Source organism: Lampetra planeri, chromosome 41, assembly GCF_965212315.1.
Source record: "Lampetra planeri chromosome 41, kcLamPlan1.2.h2, whole genome shotgun sequence".
Lineage (NCBI taxonomy): Eukaryota > Metazoa > Chordata > Hyperoartia > Petromyzontiformes > Petromyzontidae > Lampetra > Lampetra planeri.
In genome coordinates, this window is record NC_136147.1 from 4,365,113 (window position 1) to 4,392,160 (window position 27,048).

A 27,048-nucleotide genomic window follows, 5' to 3' on the forward strand; every position below is an offset into this window, starting at 1 on the left:
CGTTCTGCAGATGTAGATGCCACCGGATCTTCACGTTCTGCAGATGTAGATGCCACTGGTTCTTCACGTTCTGCAGATGTAGATGCCACTGGTTCTTCACATTCTGCAGATGTAGATGCCACCGGTTCTTCTCATTCTGCAGATGTAGATGCCACCGATTCTTCAAGTTCTGCAGATTTAGATGCCACCGGATCTTAACGTTCTACAGATGTAGATGCCAACGGTTCTTCACGTTCTGTAGATGTAGATGCCACTGGTTTTTTACTTTCTGCAGATGTAGATGCCACTGGTTCTTCTCGTTCTGCAGATTTAGATGCCACCGAATCTTCACGATCTACAGATGTAGATGCCACTGGTTCTTCACGTTCTGCAGATGTAGATGCCACTGGTTCTTCACGTTCTGCGGATGTAGATGTCACTGGTTCTTCATGTTCTGCAGATGTAGATGCCACTGGTTCTTCACGTTCTGCAGATGTAGATGCCACTGGTTCTTCACGTTCTGCAGATGTAGATGCCACTGGTTCTTCACGTTCTGCAGATGCAGATACCACTGGTTCTTCACGTTCTGCAGATGTAGATGCCACTGGTTCTTCACGTTCTGCAGATGTAGATGCCACTGGTTCTTCACGTTCTGCGGATGTAGATGTCACTGGTTCTTCATGTTCTGCAGATGTAGATGCCACTGGTTCTTCACGTTCTGCAGATGTAGATGCCACTGGTTCTTCTCGTTCTGCAGATGTAGATGCCACCGATTCTTCAAGTTCTGCAGATTTAGATGCCACCGGATCTTAATGTTCTACAGATGTAGATGCCGACGGTTCTTCACGTTCTGTAGATGTAGATGCCACTGGTTTTTTACGTTCTGCAGATGTAGATGCCACTGGTTCTTCATGTTCTGCAGATGTAGATGCCACTGGTTCTTCACGTTCTGCAGATGTAGATTCCACCGGTTCTTCACGTTCTGCAGATGGAGATGCCACTGGTTCCTCACGTTCTGCAGATATAGATTCCACCGGTTATTCACGTTCTGCAGATGTAGATGCCACTGGTTCTTCACGTTCTGCAGATGTAGATGCCACTGGTTCTTCACGTTCTGCGGATGTAGATGCCACTGGTTCTTCATGTTCTGCAGATGTAGATGCCACTGGTTCTTCACGTTCTGTAGATGTAGATGCCACTGGTTCTTCACGTTCTGCGGATGTAGATGCCACTGGTTCTTCATGTTCTGCAGATGTAGATGCCACTGGTTCTTCACGTTCTGCAGATGTAGATGCCACTGGTTCTTCACGTTCCGCAGATGTAGATGCCAACGGTTCTTTACGTTCCACAGATGTAGATGCCACTGGTTCTTCACGTTCTGCAGATGTTAATGCCACTGGTTCTTCACGTTCTGCAGATGTAGATGCCAACGGTTCTTCACGTTCTGTAGATATAGATGCCACTGGTTCTTCACGTTCTGCAGATGTAGATGCCACTGGTTTTTTACGTTCTGCAGATGTAGATGCCACTAGTTCTTCACGTTCTGCGGATGTAGATGCCACTGGTTCTTCATGTTCTGCAGATGTAGATGCCACTGGTTCTTCACGTTCTGCAGATGTAGATGCCACTGGTTCTTCATGTTCTGCAGATGTAGATGCCACTGGTTCTTCATGTTCTGCAGATGTAGATGCCACTGGTTCTTCACGTTCTGCAGATGTAGATGCCACCGGTTCTTCACGTTCGGCAGATGTAGATGCCAACGATTCTTTACGTTCCACAGATGTAGATGCCACTGGTTCCTCACGTTCTGCAGATGTAGATGCCACTAGTTCTTCACGTTCTGCAGATGCAGATGCCACCACCACCATCTATTGCGCGGCGGTTGAACCTACGAAGCTCGGTCTGAACAAGCGACTGGGCATAGGGGCAGGTTTGTTCGTATTTCTCAAAGTTCGTAAGTCGAATGTTCGTAAGTGGAGGAGTCCAGTGTAAATACAGATTGTGATGCGGTTCTGCACCAGCAGATGGCAGGCTAAGTGCACGCACCCGACAGTAAAACCGACCGCGTCATGGCAGCAGCCTGATTACCATCGGAGCCTTCACCCCCCCCCTCCACCGTTTCTCAAATTAACATTTTGCGCTCGTTAATTTATCGTTTGACACCGTGATCTTGGAAAGGTTTAAACTGCTAATGGTTTTGTTTTTTCCCCGCACACGCTGTTTCGCCTGGCTGCGCTGCTAATGCAGCAACAGCTGTAATGCGAGCGGTGTCACAAAGTTTCACTCGTCTCCTTCCATTGCTCGGTTCACTTTTGTTTATTTCATTAAACATTCACAGCTTTTGTATTCATTAAGAGATCTACGCCGTGAGCTGACATCACCTTAAAAAAAAAACACCAAGCACCGTACTGATAATTATCCACCGTGCAAAATGCATTATTAAACAACAACAACTTGACATCAAAGATGTGCCCATAGGCTTCTTCGGTCCATTGTGTGCGTGGGGCGGGGGTTTCAGTGTGCTCAGCACAACCATCAAGATGAAAATCCTCCCCGTTTAGCATCGCCAAGGGGTGGCCCGAGCCACGACTCACGGGCACCGTGCCCGGGGCAGCTCAAGTGCGGCTCGATAAGAGGGCCCCCGCCGATGTTTAACTCCTCCACGTGTCTTCTTGGTTCTTTCGGTAAAGTCACGTAGAAGGGAAATAATAAAATAATAAAAATAAAACATAATAAAATAATTCTCACGACGTTTCGGCTACAACGCAAGCAGCCGTCCTCAGGTTAAGACCAGGTCTGTCGGGGAGACAGTGACTTTACCGAAAGAACCAAGAAGATGAATCCCTGCAGTCACGAAAGCTTTAAATCGAAATCCTCCACATGTCTTCGATTGATCCCGGAGAAATCGTCGAGAGCGGCGGGAGAAGAGCGCCGGCCACTCGCCTCTGGCAGTAGGTGGTGGTGGGTGGGGGGGCTGGTGTTTGGGCGCTCCCGCGGATTTCTTAATCCGAAAAACTTCACGGCCAATCGGCGCGAGCGACCTGGGCCGTGTGACTCCCCCCCCTCGCCCCCCCTTATTGACCGACTCCACGTGGCTCTTGTTGTGATCCTTTTGTGCCATGCGAGCATCTTGGTACGTGGCTCGGAGCGTCCAAGAAGTTTGGGTCCACCCCACCCCCTGTCGCGTGGGCTGTCGGGGAGAGTGCTGTGGGTGGTAAAAGACGAAGATTCCCCCCCCCCCACCCCCCAGTAGCCTTCGCAGACTTTTGGGGCAAGTGCTGTTAGCGAGCACCAATTGAGACCAGCGTGCCACACGAATGGGTGGAGGGCAAACCGTTGTTCGGTGCCGAAGGTCACCACATCAGGTGCTAAGTGTCGGCTTGCTTCATCCAAGGGGAAGTCCGGACAACGGTTAGAAACCAACACCGACATCTTCATGGCCTGGGAAATCGAACCGATGTTTGTCGGGGTTGTTTTCGAGTGCAAAGATGACGAGCTTGCCAGTGCCGGATTAAGCTAGTGCAGGGCCTGTAGCATATGTTATAAAGGGGCCCTAAATAAAATAAAAACACGTAAATATTAAAACACATTTTTTACTTGCATAGTAGAGTAATTGTATTTTTTCATTTGCTATACAGCTTGATAATACAACAAATCGCTAACCTTAAACACCCAGTCGTTCATAAAAGTCGAAGGCGGTATAGTACTATGGTAATAGAACAAGTGCGGAATCGCTGAACCGGAATTGATAGCTTGAAAGCATTTAGCGTGGGCCCTTGAAAGTGCGGGGCCCGCAGCTACTACACGTGTAGCTACTACACGTGTAGCTACTACACGTGTAGCTACTACACGTGTAGCTACTACACGTGTAGCTACTACACGTGTAGCTACTACACGTGTAGCTACTACACGTGTAGCTACTACACGTGTAGCTACTACACGTGTAGCTACTACACGTGTAGCTACTACACGTGTAGCTACTACACGTGTAGCTACTACACGTGTAGCTACTACACGTGTAGCTACTACACGTGTAGCTACTACACGTGTAGCTACTACACGTGTAGCTACTACACGTGTAGCTACTACACGTGTAGCTACTACACGTGTAGCTACTACACGTGTAGCTACTACACGTGTAGCTACTACACGTGTAGCTACTACACGTGTAGCTACTACACGTGTAGCTACTACACGTGTAGCTACTACACGTGTAGCTACTACACGTGTAGCAGTAGCTACTACACGTGTAGCTACTACTACACGTGTAGCTACTACTACACGTGTAGCTACTACTACACGTGTAGCTACTACTACACGTGTAGCTACTACTACACGTGTAGCTACTACTACACGTGTTGTAGCTACTACTACACGTGTTGTAGCTACTACTACACGTGTTGTAGCTACTACTACACGTGTTGTAGCTACTACTACACGTGTTGTAGCTACTACTACACGTGTTGTAGCTACTACACGTGGTGTAGCTACTACACGTGGTGTAGCTACTACACGTGGTGTAGCTACTACACGTGTTGTAGCTACTACACGTGTTGTAGCTACTACACGTGTTGTAGCTACTACACGTGTTGTAGCTACACCACGTGTTGTAGCTACTACACGTGTTGTAGCTACTACACGTGTAGCAGCTACTACACGTGTTGTAGCTACTACTACACGTGTTGTAGCTACTACTACACGTGTTGTAGCTACTACTACACGTGTTGTAGCTACTACTACACGTGTTGTAGCTACTACTACACGTGTTGTAGCTACTACTACACGTGTTGTAGCTACTACACGTGGTGTAGCTACTACACGTGGTGTAGCTACTACACGTGGTGTAGCTACTACACGTGTTGTAGCTACTACACGTGTTGTAGCTACTACACGTGTTGTAGCTACTACACGTGTTGTAGCTACTACACGTGTTGTAGCTACTACACGTGTTGTAGCTACTACACGTGTTGTAGCTACTACACGTGTTGTAGCTACTACACGTGTAGCAGCTACTACACGTGTTGTAGCTACTACTACACGTGTTGTAGCTACTACTACACGTGTTGTAGCTACTACACGTGTTGTAGCTACTACTACACGTGTTGTAGCTACTACTACACGTGTTGTAGCTACTACTACACGTGTTGTAGCTACTACTACACGTGTTGTAGCTACTACTACACGTGTTGTAGCTACTACTACACGTGTTGTAGCTACTACTACACGTGTTGTAGCTACTACTACACGTGTTGTAGCTACTACTACACGTGTTGTAGCTACTACTACACGTGGTGTAGCTACTACTACACGTGGTGTAGCTACTACTACACGTGTTGTAGCTACTACTACACGTGTTGTAGCTACTACTACACGTGTTGTAGCTACTACTACACGTGTTGTAGCTACTACTACACGTGTTGTAGCTACTACTACACGTGTTGTAGCTACTACTACACGTGTTGTAGCTACTACTACACGTGTTGTAGCTACTACTACACGTGTTGTAGCTACTACTACACGTGGTGTAGCTACTACACGTGGTGTAGCTACTACACGTGGTGTAGCTACTACACGTGGTGTAGCTACTACACGTGTTGTAGCTACTACACGTGTTGTAGCTACTACACGTGTTGTAGCTACTACACGTGTTGTAGCTACACCACGTGTTGTAGCTACTACACGTGTTGTAGCTACTACACGTGTAGCAGCTACTACACGTGTTGTAGCTACTACTACACGTGTTGTAGCTACTACTACACGTGTTGTAGCTACTACTACACGTGTTGTAGCTACTACTACACGTGTTGTAGCTACTACTACACGTGTTGTAGCTACTACACGTGGTGTAGCTACTACACGTGGTGTAGCTACTACACGTGGTGTAGCTACTACACGTGTTGTAGCTACTACACGTGTTGTAGCTACTACACGTGTTGTAGCTACTACACGTGTTGTAGCTACTACACGTGTTGTAGCTACTACACGTGTTGTAGCTACTACACGTGTTGTAGCTACTACACGTGTTGTAGCTACTACACGTGTAGCAGCTACTACACGTGTTGTAGCTACTACTACACGTGTTGTAGCTACTACTACACGTGTTGTAGCTACTACTACACGTGTTGTAGCTACTACACGTGTTGTAGCTACTACTACACGTGTTGTAGCTACTACTACACGTGTTGTAGCTACTACTACACGTGTTGTAGCTACTACTACACGTGTTGTAGCTACTACTACACGTGTTGTAGCTACTACTACACGTGTTGTAGCTACTACTACACGTGTTGTAGCTACTACTACACGTGGTGTAGCTACTACTACACGTGTTGTAGCTACTACTACACGTGTTGTAGCTACTACTACACGTGTTGTAGCTACTACTACACGTGTTGTAGCTACTACTACACGTGTTGTAGCTACTACTACACGTGTTGTAGCTACTACTACACGTGTTGTAGCTACTACTACACGTGTTGTAGCTACTACTACACGTGTTGTAGCTACTACTACACGTGTTGTAGCTACTACTACACGTGTTGTAGCTACTACTACACGTGTTGTAGCTACTACTACACGTGTTGTAGCTACTACTACACGTGTTGTAGCTACTACTACACGTGTTGTAGCTACTACTACACGTGTTGTAGCTACTACACGTGTTGTAGGGATAATGCGGCACTGGAGCTCACCACCCCCTTGAACAAATGTAGCCTTCCCCTGTGAAGCCATGCGGGCTGTTGTGGCAGGCAAATGCTGCACGCGGCCTGGCCACCAGTGCTGATGTTTTCACACCATGTCAGTTATTCATTTCAGGTTGGACCGACTTAAGACCCGTGACTGCACTCGCTCCTGGTGTTTGCTGCGGATGGGAATTAAAGTTTGTGTGCGGATTTCCGTGGTAAACGACCGCACCACTGCTCCGCTGTACAATTTCTGTTATGACCCTGGAACAGACTGTTGGGGCAAGTGCTGTTAGTGAGCACCTATCAAGGCCGGAACGGAACACGAGGGAGTGGGTGGCCGGCACCACGCCCGGCCCCCTTTGTCTCCCCAGTGGCGATGTTCTCCCACCGCACCAAGTACTCATTTGAGGCTGAGTCGACCTCAGGAAGGCTCAGGACCGGCTCCGATATTCGATTGTTGGTCATGAGCGGGAATCGAACTCAGGTGGCCAGGTTCGTAGCGAGGCGCGTTAATCACGACACTACTGCTCTACACACACACACACTCTCTACACACACACACTCTCGCACGCTCGCACGCTCGCATGCCGCACGTGCACAATATGCCGTTGATGCTCCGTCGTGGGAAGCCATGGTGTGGAATACTAAGAGTGGCTGTCGGAGAGACTTGGCAGATGTGTTATTTGTGGCGCGGTTGGTACGCCCACCGCTGAGGGCGCAGCGGTACACTCGTCGGTACACTCGTCAGTACGTACGCCGGTACACGCGTTGTTGGTACACGTGTTTGCAAATGAGCGTTAGTTGCCAGTGCGACCCGAGAGCCATCGGGGGGGGGGGGGTCTTCCGCTGCTCCGTGCCCGTTGGGAAAAATTGGCAGTGAATTCCAAAATTAGAAAGTTTAATTCTTCACCTGCTGAAATGTGCCAGCACCCAACGGTCTTGCTTTTTAAAGAATATTCTATTGGACTGCCCGGGCGAAATTTTGTTAGCAACTGTCTTCTTTGGCCGCAATCACGGCCAGTGCTCTCTCCGTTTGGCCTCCCCAATCGTGCACTTGTCACAACTCCGTGCCAAGCGCCACTTTTATCCTCGCCATTATTGGCATTCGTATACCCAGGGGAACCTTCCCTGGGTCTCAACAATCGTTCCAGGAGGGGGTCCTGCATGATGATGTTAGGCCAGTGCCTTTGTAAATGAGACCAGTGTATCTGGAGACAACCTGTCATGCACGTGTTTGTGTGGGGAGCTGTAGTGTGGGGGGGGGGGGATAGCACATATTCTTAGGTTTTTTCGGTAAAGTCACGTAGGTAAAAAATAAAATGAATAGAAACAAAATAAAATAATAAATCACGACGTTTCGGAGGCAACGCAAGTCTCCGTCATCAGGTGGGACCGTCACAGCTAGATTTACTGTATCAAGTGACTTCTTGTCTCGTTGTCTGTTAAAAACTCTAACAGATAGGTGGAATTCCTCCCCGTAGAGGGAATTAATTCTAGATTTGAAGCTTTCGTGACTGCAAGGATTCATACTCTTAGGTTGTTTCGGTAAAGTCACGTAGGTAAGAAATATAATTAATAGAAACAAAATAAAATAATAAATCACGACGTTATAGCACACTGTGCTACGAACCCGGCCACCAGTGACGAATATCTGCACCGGTTCTGCGCTTCCCCTAGGTCGACTCAGCCTCAAATGAGTATTCGGTGCGATGTTTAAACATCGACACTTGGGAGACAAAGGTGACCGGGAGTGGTGCTGGCTAACCCACCCACTCCCTCGTGTGCCGGGCCAGCTTTCATAGGGTCACTCGCCACTGATGTTCGCGTTCAACTGGGATTAACGCCGAGTCTGCCCGATTCTTAGCGCAGTATGCTGACAACTATACAGCCACTCACCGCCCCCCACCCCTGCTGTCGTGGACTGTCGAAACCTCTAGCGTGTGAGGGTATGAGACTCAAAGCTGCACACAGCCTCAATGCAGTGAATGGACCAAATCTATCTGTGGACCACACCCATTGCTATACTGCCATCTTGTGAAACCTCACTTCCACGGAAGCCATACACCCACAATACCTGTTTCAAACTCAACTAAACTTTTTTTATTTTACCAGGTAAGGCCCACCGAACTATTCAGCTCTTTTTGAGAAGCGGCCTGGCCACAAATGACAGCTCAACTTGGCGGCTCATCACATGGAAATGTTTCGCAGCCAAACACTCTAAACGCGTGGAGAGAGACACGCAAACTCCAAATATACAGCAGGCGTCAGGGTCGGGATCGAACCCACGATCTCCCGTATACCAGGCGAGGTAGTTAACATCTCCTGGCCACCGCGACGTCCGCTGGCGGCTGTGTTATATTTTCAGCGGCCGTCTCGTTCCATGCCTCCGTGCGGACGAACACCCCGTGCCCGTTTGTGAATCCACTGCTGGGCCACGCACGCGGGTCACGGTGGGCTACGTGACCATACTTCACCGCACTGGTCAGCGCACGCTGGCGGTGCTCGGGGGGAGGGGAGTCCACAACTAACACCGCATTGCCTGCACTGCCCTCTACCGTCTACAATGCCCAATAACACCGGTGTGTTGTACGCTTGTTGCGCGTCCCATGCAAGCACTATCCAGGCTCAATCCTGCTTAGCTTCTGAGGTCTGACAGGATGGGGCACCCTCCAGGTGATTTGGTCGCTGGCGATTCCTGATGTATTGGGTTTCCCTCCGGCGGGAAGTCGGTGGTCAGACATCGGATCGGCGGAGGTCGCGGTAATCCGGCAGACGAACCGCCCATCCCGTTGCGTGGAGTCTTCGCGATTGAGCTCTGCCGCTCACCGGTGTAACAGCTACGCCACAGAGCCGAGCCAATCGGCGCCAAGAACCGGCAAAGCACCAGCATGAACAGCAGCAGCCGGCAACGCTGTACAATGCAGCGGGAGAACGCCAGCTGCTCGATTCAGCTCCCGAAGAAGCTCCCAGCACGCGGAGCGAAACGTCGGACATCGTGCCGAACAGCACGCGGCACGGACCCCGCAAACACGTGGCGGTTGCGGGAGAGCTGTGCCGCCGATTAGGTGCTGACCTATTCAGCTGCCATTGGGACCTTGCTGGGGGGGGGGGGGCGGTGTGGATCGCCTTCGAGCCGTTCCTGTCCGTGCAGAATGCTAACGCGCGCCCGCAATTGCGCCAAGGCTGCTTGCGGAGGGCTAATTGTTATTAATGGGAAGGCAACAAGCAATAGCAGAGAGTCGGGCCTGCAACAAGCCTTTTCTCCCAGTATTAATGAACGGGCTGCATGATTAGCAATTAATCATTTAGTAATCTATCGCGAAAAGGTATAATTAAATACTCGGATTTCGCCCCACCCCCCCCCCACCCCGTGCTCCCCCCCCCCCCCACCAGCACCCCCTCCCCACTCCTAATTTACCACGTGGACCCCGTCCGTCGACGTTGCGGCGTGGGTTTTTACTTTTGCGCTCGCGCGTGATGCAGCGGCAAGTCGCGAGCGCGTGGGTACGTGTGTCGGCGCCCCTGGAAATGCGACGCGCGAGACAAAAGTCGCCCACCCACCCCCGTGGTCGCACGGCTGTGACGGACGCACTCTACGGGGTTGAGAGCGCCAAAGAGGAGGTGTGTGTGTGTGTGTGTGTGCGATCGCGGGCGCTGGGGGATGCGCGTGCCTGCGTCTGGCCTGGATCGTAGTCTAAACTGTCTTTTACAAAATATATGTTTACCAGGTAAGGCCCCCACTGAGCTACATAGTTCTTATTGAGAAGCGACCTGGCCACAAATGATAGCCCAACGAAAGTGGCTTATCGCGTACAGCAGCCAAATACTCTAAACGGGTGTTGATTCTAAATGTGGAGGTAGAAAGCAGAGGACGCGGAGAAAAATCAATGTGACCACGGGGAGAATATGCAAACTACAAATACACAGGTGCCAGGGTTGGGATCAAACCCACGAGCTCCTGCATACCGGGCGAGGTAGTTAACATTTCGTCACGTAAACTAACGTGCCAATTATTACTACTTCAGCACACCGGTGTGTTGGAGAGTAAACTGATGTTTATAATTTGAGTACGACGTTTCGCTGGGGATTACAACCAGCTTCACCAGGCGATCTAACCCCCAAAAAAACGTTATTCCTTTAATTATATCCACAAAGTAGATGTACATTGAACGCTGCCAATGTGCATCATCTGGTTGATTTAAATGTGAAGGGGAAAAACCGGAGGACCCGGAGAAACAATCCACTAAACCCCGGGCGAGAGAGACACCGCAAACTCCAAATATACAGCAGGCTTCAGGGTCGGGATCGAATCCGCGACCTCCTGCATGCCAGGTGAGGGAGTTGACATTTCGCCACCGCGGCGCAGTGCGGTGAGCTCGTGGCCGTGCAAAGGTGGCAGCAGATGGAGTGGGCGGTCGGAGAGGGTCCGCATAAAATCGATAATCCTTTAGCGGGAGTGAGGGGCAGCGCTGATGCCCTTAGGAATCCGAGAGCCGTCTGTACTCCGGGAGAAAGTGTCTCGGCTTATGCGTTTTTTTTTCCCTCTGTTTATTTATTTCATTGATATTTACCGACAGAAAATGCAGAAAGGCGCGGAACCGGAGACCCGCGCGACGTTTAGGCACTCGGCACAAAGCAAGCATGAGGCCCAGAGTTTGCAGTATTGCTGCGGTCTGGGAAACAACGGGGAATCAAAACAGCAACAACAACAACGGGCAGGGGGAGGGAACGGGATGAACATGTCACAATATTTATTTCGACCGGAGGAATAGGATGAGCTCATGAAAGCTCTTTGTAACAGATGTCCAGTAAGGGGCGGGTCACAAAGCTACCAAAGCAAAACGATACAAAAGCAACGATAGGAGTGCAAAGTAGAGGCAAGGTAAAGAAATCCCTGAGATGGCTGGCAGATGCACGGAGAAGGGAAGCTGGACAAGAGGAGACCAGATCTTCCCCCCTAGGCCAAGCAGGTTGGCAACCAAAATAATTGTAAAAAAAAAAACACTATTTCGAGAGCCGCACAAAGCATGTGAACACACGAAATGATCCTTCAATAAACGACGTCACGAAGCGGTCCTTAAAGAGCCGCACGCGGCTCGGGAGTGGCGGGTTGGCGACCACTGCCGGTAGACCCAATGGTGAAGCCTGCGACAGAGGCCCAAGGGAGTTGGTCGGTGGGTCCTCCCCCCCCCCCCGTGTGTCAGCTGTCTGCATGAAGGTGGAACTTCTTTTGCGCCGTGAGCTATAAAGCTAATTGGAGGTGCGGGGAAAGGACAACAAATTAAACGCACAAAGCAGTTTTTTTGAAATGAGTTGTCAATCTAGATTGAAACATGCACAGATCCAGTGGCTTCCTAATATCGGAAGGAAGAGCGTTCCCGACGGCCACAGGAGCGCATCTGAAAGCCACGCGCGATGCAGCGACCGTCTTTGTTCGATGGCTAGACAAAAGCCGCTGTTGCGAGCACGACGAGAGAAATTCGCGAGATCAGCGAGGTATCGTGGTTCATTTTTGGCAAGCGCTTTGTTGTGTGCAGCGAGTTTGGAAGTTGGGTTGCCCACGGCTCATTGCCTAAAGCATCGCGACGAGCGCTGGCGCGATATCCGTGCTCACGACGGCGTGATGCGGTGACGAGGATTATTGCGATGTCGGCTTTGATCGCGTTTTGCGTTTTTTTTATCCCGTCTCTTTCTTCGCCCTCGCTCTTCCCCTCGCTGTTCTTCTCGCGTCAACGAAGGGAAATTGAGAGTTCTTCACTTTCAGTTCGCCCTTCGCGTAAGCCGCATTACAAATCTGAGATTGCTTTGCAAAGCGCGCTTTGCTGTCCGTTACGCAAGGAGCAATTAGAAATTCCACTCGCCGGAAAAATGATGACGTGCAATTGTCATTCTGATAATTGCTTCAGAAAACTTTTTTTGGCAAAGCACTGATGGCATTTTTTATTTTAGATATATATTTACAACTTTAATTATTTAAGAAAAGTAAAATGAGCAACGACAATCTGTTTTAAAATTATGATTAAATTAATCTAAGTGGTTTTGTTCTAAAAAGAGCATTGAGGCATCGGCGCTCATCTGTTGACAGCCCTTACAGAGCCAGTGGTAGAAATTCCACATTCCTATGGCGGGGGCGAGCCTATCCCAAGGACAAGCGCTGTTCTCCACGAAGTGGCACCTCGTTTTAATGACCCCGTGGAGACGGTGGGGCCGAGTCAGCCCTCTCCCAACTACCCAACCACGATGGGAGCTCTCGACCTTCCGATTGGGAGCCGCTCGCTCTATCGCCGGTGGCTCGGCGGGCGAGAGCGAGCGGCGTGAGGCGCGCTCTGATGTTGGCTTGTGACTGCAAGGGGCCCGCAGAGCGTCAGTTGTGGCCACTTGGTTGTGGTGCGCGGCGGTTGCAGCCGCGCGAAGAGCCCGGCTCCTCTTTAAAAAAAAATAGAGATGAGAGGGATTCGCGTGCGTCTTATTTGCGGGATCACTGGAGCGCTAATGCTACACAATAGCTGCGATCACGGCGTTTAATTTCCTCGCTTTTTGTTTTTGTTCTCATCTCTACAGAGGCCTCTCCGCCGGCTGGAGAACAAAGCTTTGGGCGCACGAGGTTGGGTGAGGGGAGGGGGGGAAAAAAAACTCGTCGCGTGCTTGGGCCGCCCTTGGTGTAGCCTCGATAAAAAAAATTCAACTCGGGCGAATGCCTCTTCTCTCTGTATTACTGTCGTTATAATAATTTGCAACGTTGTAGCCGTGGCTACACCACGGGAAGGGGAGTAGAGTTCGAGGATGTAAAGTAAGTGATAAAGAGAGAAAAAAAATGGCAGTGGCAAGAGAGACGATTGGGAAACAAGAGAAAGCGGATGCATCTTCTTGGTTCTTTCGGTAAAGTCACGTAGAAAGGAAATAATAAAATTATAAAAATAAAACATAATAAAATAATTCTCACGACGTTTCGGCCACAACGCAAGCAGCCGTCCTTAGGTCACCTGAGGACGGCTGCTTGCAGGTCACCTGAGGACGGCTGCTTGCGTTGTGGTCGAAACGTCGTGAGAATTATTTTATTATGTCACCTGAGGACGGCTGCTTGCGTTGTGGCCGAAACGTCGTGAGAATTATTTTATTATGTTTTATTTTTATAATTTTTATTATTTTATTATTTCCCTTCTATGTGACTTTACCGAAAGAACCAAGAAGATGAATCCCTGCAGTCACGAAAGCTTTAAATCGAAAAAGGAAGCGGATGGTAAAGGAATGGAGAAACAGGAGCAAGGGGCCAGGAGGGATGAGGAGGATGTGGAGGAAGAGGAGGAAGAGGCTGCATGAGTGCCTTGACGCTGCTGCTGTATGGTGAAGCGGAGTCTGTTCTCACAGTGGGCGGTGCCTGAGAGAGGGGGAGGGGCCGTTTGGCACATAGAGATTGGTATTCAACAAAAATAAATAATTATACGAATTATTTCATTTTACATGAATTATAATTGCAATAATGTCATGATAGTAAAGTCCTTTATTTACTCTGAAAATCCCACCCGGTGTCTCAAGACTCTTTCCAGGAGGGTCCTCCCACCTGCGTTTAGTTGGCACCGAAGTTCCCGGAGACAACTCGTGCGTACGAGGGGGTCAATGCACCAAGCTCTGCTCGGTCTGCTTGCCGCAAGACCTCCTTCTCTCGTTCACCTCGCAGGCTAAGCCTGGCGACCAGGCCAAACTCTCGCATTGCTTCGCTGAGATCTGACCGAGACCGGGCACATTCGGTGCGCTGTGGCCCCCCCCCCACCCCCCCCCCCCCCCCGGGTTCACAACTTCACGGAGACATACGCCGCGCGCACAGCCCGCTTGTGAATCCGCTTGCTGATTTTAGACGTTCCATGTGTTGTGCCACCGCAGGCTGGGTTTGGGGACGCTGCCGTGTTGTTGCAATGGTCAACACACTGAACTCGCAATAGAGAGGTCGGCTCTCACCACCGCTCTCCCCCCACCCCACCACTCACCCCTCCTCAAGTGGAGGCCCTTATTCCAGCAGTAGCGTGAGCAAAGCAAATCGCAGGGGGCCATACCGCAACCTCTTACCTTTCTCTCTGTATGGCAAGGTGCATTTCGCCTTATCTTTTTTTTGCCTTTCCTTTGCTTGCCCAATCGAAATTCCATACTCTGCGCTGAAATCGGTTGATGCGTACGGACCGGACCCTCCGCGGGAAGCTCTCCAAGATCTCCTCGGCGGGTGATGTGATGCGATGATGATGTCGTGTTCTGTCCTGTCGTGTTGTCCGCGGGGCTCGTCAAAGCCATCTCCTTAACTCCCAATCCGATCGTAGATCCTCCCAGATGCTGCGAGGTCCATGGGATTTAGTTGACAAACGTCGAGTGTCTGCGCCTTCCATTGAGTGGGCCAGAGTCAAAAAAAGATAAACCACGAGTGGTGTGTGGCCGCGCGCCGTGGTACGGCAACGGTAGTGCAGCGGTTTGCGCGTGCCGCGCTACAAACCGGGCCACCCGAGTTCGATTCCCGCTCACGGCCACCAACATCAGTGACAATTATCTGAACCGGTGCTGAGCTTCCCCGCAGGTAGACTAAACTTCACGAGTACCTGGTACGGTGTCTTAACACCGCCACTGGCAGTCCTGGCCGGCCGCCCCTCCCATCGTGTGCCGTGCCGGCCTTCATCGGTGCTTACTAACAGCACCTCTGGCTGTTGTCTAATGAGGCCGGTTGTAATTACCGGCGAAACGTCGTACTTGCATTGTAAATGTTGTTTACTCTCCAACACAGCGATGTGCGGAACTAGTAACGAATTTGCGTGTTTTGTTCATGTGACAAACCTTACTAATTGGCTGTATCTGGTGGTGGCGGGTTTAGCAACTCATATTTATGCATGCGAACCAAAATATTGGTCTAAAAAGCCTAGGTGTTAAACTAATAGCACCTGTTCCAACAGTCTGTTAAGGCTATACGTGGGATCTTTGTATTTGGTTGTGGCGGTTTACGATTTTTCTTTTTAATATTTTGAATGTGTTTATTTTTTACTTCCCTGTTAATCAAATCACCGGGAATACCAAATCATATTAAAGGATACTTGCATGTTTATATTGCGCCCAAAAAATAACAACGTCTCACAGCGCAGTTGTTTGGCCTGGGGGATCCCCGCAAACAGCAAGCCAGAAGGGGGTCATTTTGATCTTGGCTGTCCCAATCAATCAATTTACGGACAATATATCAAGTTTGCCAAATTTGGACCACAATGCCAGCGCGTGTGGCCTAACGTGGTGAGCATCACGTCACGGGTTCTCGTTAATGTCCGCTACAAAGCACGGTGGCGAGATGTTGACTACCTTGCCTGTTATGCAGGAGGTTGTCGGTTCGATCCCGAGCCTGACGTGTCCCTCTCCCCGTGTTCGCGTTTGGAGTGGTTGGCTGCTATCAAGTTTCACGTGATGAGCCACTTTGTTGAGCAATTGTCTGTTGCCAGGTCGCTTCTTGAAAAGAGCTGTACAGTAGCTCTGTGGGCCTTACCGAGTAACACAAAAACAGTTTAGTTTTTTCGTTTCAGTTCACAGCAGATAGTGAGTAGCAGCTACTAATGATACATTTGCAGTATTAACCAGGGCGGCCGTTGGGCTTGAACCGCGAACCTTTCTGCAACAGGCGGCAAACATATCACCGCCGCCATGCTCCCCGTCTCGTCGGTTCTCGGAACCCCAGTGAGGTTCTGCTCAGGTTGTACAGTGGGAAATATGTACGTTGAACTTCTTTCGCACCATACGTGGCCAACCGTGCAAAATCGGAAGTGCGGGGAAAAGACAACAACACTAAACGCAAAAAGCAGTTCTAAAGATTTGAGTTTTCAATATGGATGTAAAAGTGCATAGCTCCAGTGGCTTCCTAATATCGGAAAAAAGAGCGTTCCGGACGGACGCAGAAGCACATCTGAAAGCGCGCGATGCGGTGACCACCGTGTTTGTTCGATGGCCAGCCAAAAGCCGCTGCGAGAGGAAAAAAAAAAGTAAAAGTGACTAGACTGGAGCGTACATCATCATCATCATCAGCGAACACACACAATGCACGATTGAACCTGGGTTCCCATCGGTGGGAGTCAGGGATTTAAACCTGGGTAGCAGGTTTATTACTCTGACAAGGGGAATAGTGGTAAGTCTCTAACCACCCCACCATTCCCAATTTTAATCACTGTTGGCAACATTCTCAGATAGTGCTCTTTGTTTTTGTTATATGTACGGCTTCAGAGCAAACAAAAAAGATCACCCCGTGTAGCTTTTCCCCTGTGTCTCAGGAAAATGAATCATGGCTTTCATAAGAAAATGACACCAAGCCTTGTAAACGGCGTGTAACCAGACCGGTGGTCGGGACTGGCTGTTTGCCCATCATGTGACCCTCCCCGGAGCCTCTGACGGTGGCAGCACCAGGCATAGGGATACCGGGCAAAGGTTTACGGCCCCAAGCAGATCAAGTGGTCCCAGATTAATGTAAAACTAGTAATAATACGGAAGAACCAAATATCAGCTCAAATTCAAATCCGAATAAACGTAACAAGTCAATTCACATTTAATGTTTTTTTTTATTGATTTGCTGTCATCTCTATCTTGGCCACATCTCCCGTCTCTCGTTTCACGAGCTTTCCGTCTCGCCTCTCTCTCCATATCTTGCACCTCTGTATCTTGTCTATATATCTCTCTGGAGGGAGTGGGGGGGGGGTGTGGACCAAAAATTACTTCTGCTTAGCAACCCTAATGTGCCAGCACTGCCACCACTTGGCTACAGACTGTCGTCTTCATTTCATTTGCGGACTCGAAGCCATGCCAAATAACAGAGACACCCATAACTTGGCACCCAAGCTAATAATAACAATACGTATCTACCTCTTGTGCAACTGAACCGGCTGCCAAACCATTCCGCGATGAGTGGAACTGCAATATGGTTCCGTACTGATGTGCGTGTGTGTATGTTCAACTTCTTTCGCCACCGTACAAAGCCAACCACGTTCATCGGAGGCGTGGGATGCATTGGTGGCAGCTGGCAAGATGCGCAACCGTGCCATCAGTGGAAGCAGTGGCAGCAGTGCAAGCAGCGGCCCATGTTTCTCAACAAAACGCTTCACATGATGCTTGTGTGTGCGCACCGCTCCGTGCGTGACTGTCTTTGCGTGGTTTGATAGTGAGCCTGATGTCATACCAGCAAAGTTTGGCTCGCAGATGTTCCCCGTGCACACTTGTAACACACTCGGAGCAAACAAAAACTAAGCATCGACCGTGTAGCCTGTACAGGCTTGTGGGGACTGTTAACGCCGGCTGATGTGGCCAGCACCACGCCCGGCCGCCTTTGTCTCCCCAGTGCGGATGTTTACCAACTGCATCGAGTACGCTCATTTATGGTTGAGTAAAGATATGGGAGAACCAGGACTGGTTCTGGTATCGCTCGCTGCTGATGTTGCAGTGGATGGGAACTGATCTTCGGTTGAAGGATTTTTGAAGCACAGCTTTCTGACAATCATCACCGACCTTGGCCGCGAGCGGGAATCGAACTCGGGTCGCCGGGTTTGTGGGGCGGCGCACTAACTATTACACTGCTGTTCCCCTAACCCGAACACATACACACAGAACAAAGACAAAGATCTCCTGTATAGCCTTAACAGACTGTTGGGGCAAGTGCTGTTAGCGAGCACCTATGAAGGCCAGAACAGCACACGAGGGGGTGGGTGGCCAACACCTCGCCCGGCCGCCTTTGTCTCCCCAGTGGTGATATTTACACACCACACCAGGTCCTCATTTGAGGCTGGGTCAACCTCGGGGAGGCCCAGGACCAGTTTATATAATCGTCACTGGCGTTGGCCGTGGGCGGGAATCGAACTCGGGTTGCCAGCTTCGTAGCGAGCTAACCGCTACACTATCGCTCCCCCCACACGCACACGTACGCAGGCACATACATACACACGCACCAACACGGCAAGCAATTGTACACACATCCCTGTTCTCCCCTTGGAGGCTCGCATGCACACAGGAGGTTTCATCGCTGCAGTTTCATAAATTCGCAACCAGACTGATAACGCTTTACAGCGCTGGTCTTCACCGATAATTGCCCCCCCCCCTTCCCCCAATAGCTTTATTAAACCTCTGATGCCAAAATAACTTTTGACCATTTTGTTATATTTTACAAAAATGGTGGGGGGGGGGGGAGTTGTGGAGTTAGAAACAAATAAAAAACAAACCGTTCAGTAATTGGTTTTGTTCCTCCCAAATACGAGCGGCAGAGAGTTTTAAGCTGCGCAAATGTCCACACAATCTGGCCGGCTGGCTCCAGCAAGTTGAGCCAGCATTTCACAGTTTGAAGGTTTGCAATTTTGAAGTCTGGTTGGCGGGTGGTGGGGGGGGGGGGGATTTGCCCAGCCCCATCATCCCTACGCGGTCGATAAAATGAGTAGCCACTTTGCGGGGACGTCAACAGTGGTAGCTCTATGGAATGGACTCGCCATAGAAATTCCCACCGCTGGCTCAGGGCTGAAAACGGGAGATTAGCACCAATGATGCCTCGATGCTCGTGGGAGCCGCGACTGGGGTTGTGTGTTTTCCAAAGCTTAACGAGTGAGCGAGCGGCGGCGGCGGCAATGATGTAATTACGATTTTGATTTATACAGCGTCCTAACGCGGCCGCGTCTGTGGTCGCTCAACGTCGTGCCACGCCTCTCAGGTGTCCCCGTCGCGTTTATTGTCCGTGAGATTGCGCTGAGCCAGCTTTTAAGGCCCATTATCGTTTGATTTGCCACCCATCGCTGCAGCGGCAGTCCCAACGGAACTCCTGAGCTTTTACCAAACACCCGGTCGAGAAATTATGCTTTTTCAGCATCGAGCTTGTAAACAAAAATTTTGGCTTAAAATTTTATAATGATTTTTTGGAATCTCGATTTGTCGCAGTTGCGCTATCGGCATTGTCACGGGACGTAGAGAATCCATGAGGAAACCTCACGGAGTGGTGCGGCGCGTGCCACGCGGACCCGCGAATGGCTGCGGAAGATTTTTTTTTTTCCTCCCCCGTGAGATTTATTTCCTGAAGAACTCGGCCCGACTATCCCACACACAGCTTGAGGGGGAGGGGGGGGGGCGGGGGGTTCGTGTCCTGGCACTCGCAGCTACGGCGTTGTTTGTTGCGTGACGGTCAATCCCATATTCATCGTTGTGTCAGCTGGAATTTGGCCACATGAAGTGAATAATTAACTTCAATGTGATGGGCGGGGGGTTTGTTGTTGTTGTGCGGTCATTATCGATCGAGCTGAGACCATCAGCTCCGCTACCTTTAAAAACTCGGTTTCAACCCCCTCCAGGGCGTCTCCTCCAGTGGGCATTGATTTTCATGATCATTTATTCGGGTATTAAGGTACGCCCACCCCTTCCCTTCACCCCCCCGGCCCCCCTTTTATTTTTTCCTTCCCCTCCCCCAACCTTCCCCCGAGAGCAAGGATGGGCAACCAAAATAACAAGAGACATTTTTTTCGAATTCGGTACCAAACTCAATATTTCAAGAGCCGCAACGCACGTGAACAAGTACACACACAAAGACATACATATACACATACAACAACAACCGCCATTAGCCACTCAATGGCGGTGACGTCACCACGGCGCTTTTGCCAGGCTATGTGCACGTTGAGGCCACGTGAAGTGTCGAATGCCCGCTGGCAGGAGGTCACGGGGCAGATCCAGGTGGCATGGGTCGACTGACTGAGATGACTGGCCGATGCACCACCTCTGCCCCCTACTGTGCAAACTTGCTGTGTTGTAGCCACCCGGCGCTCCACTCGTTCTTGTGAGCGTCGCTCCTCCGCCCTCCATTGTTGTTGGAGGGCAACTGCCTCCAACTGCCCAGTAGCAGCGTCCTTCACGAGCCTCCTCCACTGAGGCCGATCTTGACACTGCTATACTAGTCATCGGCAAATCCACTCAGCTCCACATCTTCTTGTACCACATCACTCCATCTCTTCTCTAGCCCATGCCGCGCCCGTTTAGCCCCTTCTATCCGGCCAAACAAAAGCTGTTTAGGCATGCGGTGGCTGGGCATGCGGGCTACGTGACCCAGCCAACACAGCCTTGCCTGCCGGAGGAGCTCACCGATGGGACTTTGTCCAGATCTTTCAAGGATTTGTGAGCTCACACAATCCAGCCTGGTTAAACCCAGGATGGATCGTAGGCAGGCCAGCCTAAATGTTTCTAACCGGCGAAGATGTTTCTTTAGGGGGGTCCACATAGAAAGACAAAGATCCCCCTGTAGCCTTAACAGACTGTAGGGGCAAGTTCTGTTAGCGAGCACCTATGAAGGCCGGCACAGCACGCGAGGGGGTGGTTGGCCAACACCACGCCTTTATCTCCCTAGCGGCGATGTTTACACATCGCACCAGGTACTCATTTGAGGCTAAGGCGATCTAGGGGAGGCCCAGGACCGGTTCAGATAATCGTCACTGGTGTTGGCCATGAGCGGGAATCGAACCCGTGTCGTCAGGTTCGGAGCGCAGCGCACTAACCGCTACACTACCGCTCCCCACACATACACACACACAGATACGTACACACACATTGCGGTTTGAAGCAGTCCGTTAAGATCCACATGCCAGAGGTGGGACAAAGTCATTGTTATGCAAGTCCAAGTCGAGTCGCAAGTCATCAAATTCATGACTCGAGTCTGACTCGAGTCCAAGTCACATGACTCGAGTCCACACCTCTGCCACATGCGGCTCTGGCGCTGCAGGTTGCCGACCCTTCCCTTCGAGGGTTATCCAAGTTAAGGAAGCAGACACCAGGGATGTAGAGTTTATTGACACACGTGGCCAGAGACAGGTTCAAAATATGAAACGTTGGTAACAATCATTGTACTCCGCATTGTCTCTCTATACTGTCGTTAATTCCCATACACGCCCTTTGTGTATAGCTGGATCGTTTGTGCAATAAAGTGACTTAGCAAAAGAAACAAAAATCCCGTTTTAATCACGGGCGGCTAAAATATAGCGCTACTCATACGCAGGATCTCAGCTGTACGATCGCTGTGCTCCGACAAACGGCCGATCGTGGCGATCGCTACCTTCTGATTAGCGCGGTCGGCTACGTGCGGCGCGATCGAGGTTCAACATACGTGCGTTTGCGCGTGTTGAACTTCTTTCGCACCGTACTTAGCCGGCCGCGCTAATCGGCGGTGCTCGTGAGTTTGCGCCACCTGCCTGGAGTGGCGAAAACGTAAACCGCTTTGCTCGTTCATCGACACGGTCTCTACCTTCCTTCGTGTGAGCCTGCGCCTGGGATTGCATAAAACTCTGGGAGTCTAATTTCCGTGTTGTTTGTTTGGTGTGTGTTTGCGCGCGTGTGTTTGTGGGTGGATATTTGCAGGATGCCTCGAGGCGTGAGCCGTCCTGCGAGCTCGATGATGATGACCTCATGCTTGAACTCGATTTTCCGGATGAAGCCTCCCTGCTGGCGGCAGCCGCGGAAGCCGGTGAGTTGGGTTGCGGGGTCAAAAAAAGTAAACCTTTGGGAGGCAGTACAGCAAGTAACACACGTGGCCACCGGTTTTTCGCGGTTGTGCCGCGTATGCTCTCCCGACGCGGTTTTCAGGGCAGACCGCGTGCTGTCTGGCACGATGTGTCAACGATTGTGCCCCACGTGGGTTGATTCCGCTTTCTGACACAAGCTCCCAGCGCTTTTTATCGTTTCGCTGGTTCTGCCAGGAAAGACTCACTCGGAGGGTGCTGCAAGTTTTTTGCAGTTGCGGTTTGGCGTCGCGATGTTGTCATCCACTTTCCGAGTGATTTTCCAAAAATTTTTCAAGCATTGGGATATTGGGCCCAATGCTAATTATGCTGGGGGGGGGGGGGGTTGTGCTTTTTAGCTAAGCGAGGAAACTGGAGAACCCAGGAGAAACCCATGCAGAGCAGTGGGAGAACGTACAAACTAAATTTCGATTTAAAGCTTTCGTGACTGCAGGGATTCATCTTCTTGGTTCTTTCGGTAAAGTCACGTAGAAAGGGAAATAAGAAAATAATAAAAATAAAACATAATAAAATAATTCTCACGACGTTTCGGCCACAACACAAGCAGCCGTCCTCAGGTGAAGAACAGGTCTGTCGGGGAGACAGCTGTCACCTGAGGACGGCTGCTTGCGTTGTGGCCGAAACTTCGTGAGAATTATTTATTATGTTTTATTTTTATTATTTTCTTATTTCCCTTCCTACGTGACTTTACCGAAAGAACCAAGAAAACGTACAAACTCCGCACAAAAGAGGCGCCACAGTCAAGGGATCGAAGCCAGGCCCTCCGAGTTGTTACCACCGCGCTACGTGAAGCCAGACGTCGCACGTGATGCCAAACGACATGTGCTGCAACAAGCGTGTTTTTTTTTCGCGGGCACGTTATCATTCTTTGGGGGGTGTTTTTTTTCTGCTTTCTATTTTTCCCAAGAGTGTATTTTACCAAAATTAGAAATTGGCTAAACACCGTAAGCAGGGCCCTCCTGAAAATTGTGTTGGGACTTCCCGAAGCTTTCCAGAATAAATAAAGGAATTATGGAAGCCAGGTCTTGGTCTCTGCAGCTGATTGATCAATCGATGTGCGTTGTTTTTCTGGCCTGCTGGATGATTTAAAAGGGGCCCTTGTATATTATGTCTACACAGCTGTGTGTGGCTTGAAGAAAAAGTTTTTAGGAAGTACTCTACTCTCAGAAGCATATCATAGTGGTTATATATTTTCCGTATTCAATAAGGATGTGTTAATGAAGTGACGGATTCCAACAGAAGGAAATATGTAATGCCAATACGGTGAAAATTACACAAGGCGATGGGGGGAGTGGTGGTGGCATAGTGGTTAGCACGCTGCGCTATTATCGTTATACAGGGCTCTCATTTTTTTAATTAAGCGTTTTCAAGTTGCATTGCGTTGCCGCGCTACATTTTAGCACAATCGGTGCACGGCCGGTCATCTTTCTATAAATACATACACATTGTTTGTATTTCTAAGTTTATTTTTTGGCACAGAAAGTCAGTTTGCCGGAGGCGTTGAGGTTTGATATTCGGGGAGGAATTGGCGAGGCTGATAAAGAGGGTTTGGGGGGCCGATGGTGGAGGCGGGGAATGGGGGATTCTCTGCCAGCGCGTGGCGACGTCTGCTCGACTTTCCATCCGAAAACGCCCGCGCCCCTGCCACCAGTCCCCACGCGAGCGCCGACGGTGACCTTTGTCGTGTGAAGTGTGCGTTATGAGGTCAAAAACGCACGCGCTCAAGATTAATGAGGGAGCTGCCGTATCGTGTCACCCACTGATTGCCGTTCGTTTTTCTTTCATTCGTTCTCCCCTCGCTTTGGCATTCATATTATTATACATTTCTTCGCTTTTGCCGTGCGGCATAAATACATAAGCGGGCCTCCGTATTAATTCCCTGCGCAATGTCATTACTTAAGAATTCCACATTAATATTTCACAGCGTATCGACGTAAGCAAATAAAAAAAAATTCAGTGTGAGCAAGCGGTTTGCCAGAGATTGATTGAAAATGAGATGCGCTTGGCCTATTTAATTGAGGCTCGTTCAGTTACTGTGCTCCGGAGTTGTGTGTGTGTGTGTGCGCGCGTGTGCGCGCGCGTGCGCGCGTGTGAGTATGTGTGGGTATGTGTGTGTGGCTTCCTTCACTGATAGTCAGGGTAAAAGTAATTGCCATTCTTTAGGTTTAACCCTTTGACCTTCTGAACAACACTGGACAAATTAAATTGCGACAAGGACCTCCGCTACGCACGCGAACAGCTGTGTTTGTGTAATGTGAACCTGTGCAGTAATGCTCTGAGCCCTTATGCTGGAAAGACAAAGATCCCCTGTATAGCTGTAACATACTTTTGTGACAAGTGCTGTTAGCGAGCATCTCTACGAAGGCCGCCACGGCACACACGTGGGGGGCCCATCACCATGCCCGGCCGCCTTTGCCTCCCCATTGGCGATGGTTACACATCGCACCAGGTACTCATTTGAGGCTTACTGGTGTTAGCCACGCCTGGGAATTGACCTAGGATCGCAAGGTTTGTGGTGCGGCATGGGATCTCCTGCACCCCACCGCTGAGCTCTACTCGTCATGCAAGCCATTAACGGACTCGTAATAAGAGCTGTTAGCGAGCACCAATTAAGGCCGGAAAGCTACACGAAGGGGTGGGTGGCCAGCACCGCGGAAAGGCTCAGAACCACATTAGGATATCACTTACCGCTGATGTTCGCCATGGCCAGGAATTGAACCCAAGTGGTTGGCTTCATAGCGCAATGCGCAAAACCACTACAAAGACAAAATTCACCCATATAGCCTTAAGCGACCGTAGGAGCAAGTGCTGTAAGCGAGCAGCGATGAAGGCTGACACGGCACACGAGGGGGTGGGTGGCAAGCACCACACCCGGGCCCGCCTTTGTCTCCTGAGTTGCGATGTTTACACACCACTGCACTACCGTGCACGCCTGCAAGCACCATTTCGTCTTGGATTGAAACGCAGGATCTCAGTGGTCCTGGATCGGTGCTTTGACGTGGAACGGGCAGATCGCTCGTTGTGTTTGCAGATTGCCGCTCCTCTCTAAAGATAATGATACACTTGAGTAACATTCAAGAGTTATCACTGACACTGGCAACAGATGGCACGCGCGTTTATATCGCAAAGACGTTTTGGTTGCTAGTGGAAGGGTGACGGCGCAGCCCTTCAATCGCTTGCTCGCACCACTGCTGGCAAGAAGGGCCTCCACTTGCGAGCACTGCCCCGGAGTGCTTGGCCTACTCTTCCATTCTGGCCAGACGGTGATGCTACCCGCAGGTGTGGTGGTTGGTTGAACAGCCTGCAGACGAGATGAAAGAGTCATTCTGGTAGACGGAGTGCTCGGCATGGGAGCAGCGGCCATGGGTGTGAGAAGTTGGGGCTCGTGGGGGTCACGTTATGAGGGGGGTCAAGGAACGGGCGGTTGGTAGCAGTGGCGGAGAGATTTCACGGCATTTGGGGCGGGGGGGTGGCAGGGGGGGGCGAGCGTCGTACGCGAGCTCCGTCTGCTGAGACGCAAAGCGTGCGGGGGTCTCTTGGCGCGGCTTTATAAACTCGAAGAATGCAAACGCGTAGAAGTGATAACCGCGGCAGTGGCGATAGAAGAGTGACGCGGAGACGGCTGACCGCCAGCGAGCGAGTGGCCGGAGTGAATCCCCGCATCAACGATCAACCCGATGACTGCCTTACGTCGATTCCTATCGGGGCGCGGCGAGGTCGGGAACTCGGCTCCCCACGCCGCACCTCCGAGTTCCCCGCACCTCCGATTGGCGCGGTTGGCTACGTACGGTGCGAAAGAAGTTCACTGTACAGACGGACGATGACGACAGCGTTCCAACTTTATCCCCGGCGCGGACGGGCGGGGAAAGCGGAACCCGACGGCCAGGGAGGGAGGTGGTGGGAGGGACCTGGCGTGAGTCGTTGGTGAAAAGCCGGCTGGCACCGGTGAAGCATCCCCCTCCCCCTTCCCCGCCGATATTCGCCGCGGAAGCGATAACGGCGGCCTCGCTGCCGGCGCTGACCTCGGGTACAGCGCCGAGGCTGCGATATTTTTTTTTATTTGGATAAAAATAGAACGGTCGGTGCTGTCTATCAAATTGTACGTTTCAATTCTGCGTGCGGCTTTGTGTGTATTTGTCTGCGCGAGCGGTCGTTTGTGTACGGCGGGAACTTGTAAATGATTCTGAGCGTATAGCTGCGTATCGTCAAGGTGCAGTCCTGCAATTTCATATTCACTTCACTGCTGGCAGAACCACGAGAGGAGAGATCTTCAGAGGGCGGAGGGGGTGTTTGGCATCGTCTTTCACACTGACCGGACGTCGTGGATGAGGTGGGAGTGCCCACAGTTTTCCCCACCGCGCGCGACCTGCCGATGAGCAAACCGTAGTGGACTCATAACTTGCCAGGCTGCGAATGCGGAACCTATCACTGATGACTGCCCCAATACAACCACGCGTACTTTGGTGGAACTAGTGGACTGCTCCACTCAGCTACCCCGATACAACCACGTGCACTCTGGTGGAGCAAGCGGACTGGTCCACTCAGCTACCTCAATACAACCACGTGCACTCTGGTGGAGCAAGTGGACTGCTCCACTCAGCTACCTCAATACAACCACGTGCACTCTGGTGGAGCAAGGGGACTGCTCCACTCAGCTACCCCAATACAACCACGTGCACTCTGGTGGAGCGAGTGGACTGCTCCACTCAGCTACCCCGATACAACCACACTCCAGCGCACCGTTGTCCGCTTGTGCTCGTGGCCGACATCAATGGCGAATCTCGTTTCCTTCCCCCGATTGAGCAGGATGGGAGCCGGGGTGACATGTGTCCTAACATTGTGCATGCAAC

General features: G+C 50.7%; 1 protein-coding gene across 1 annotated transcript in view; it reads left to right on the top strand.

The window, feature by feature from the left end:
* Positions 1-27,048, top strand: part of LOC144732108 (uncharacterized) — a 365,998-nt gene that overhangs the window by 44,186 nt on the left and 294,764 nt on the right. The window contains exon 4 of the mRNA XM_078613382.1: positions 22,038-22,143. Within this exon, the coding sequence (XP_078469508.1) occupies positions 22,038-22,143 (106 nt within the window). The remainder of the gene's footprint in view (positions 1-22,037; positions 22,144-27,048) is intronic.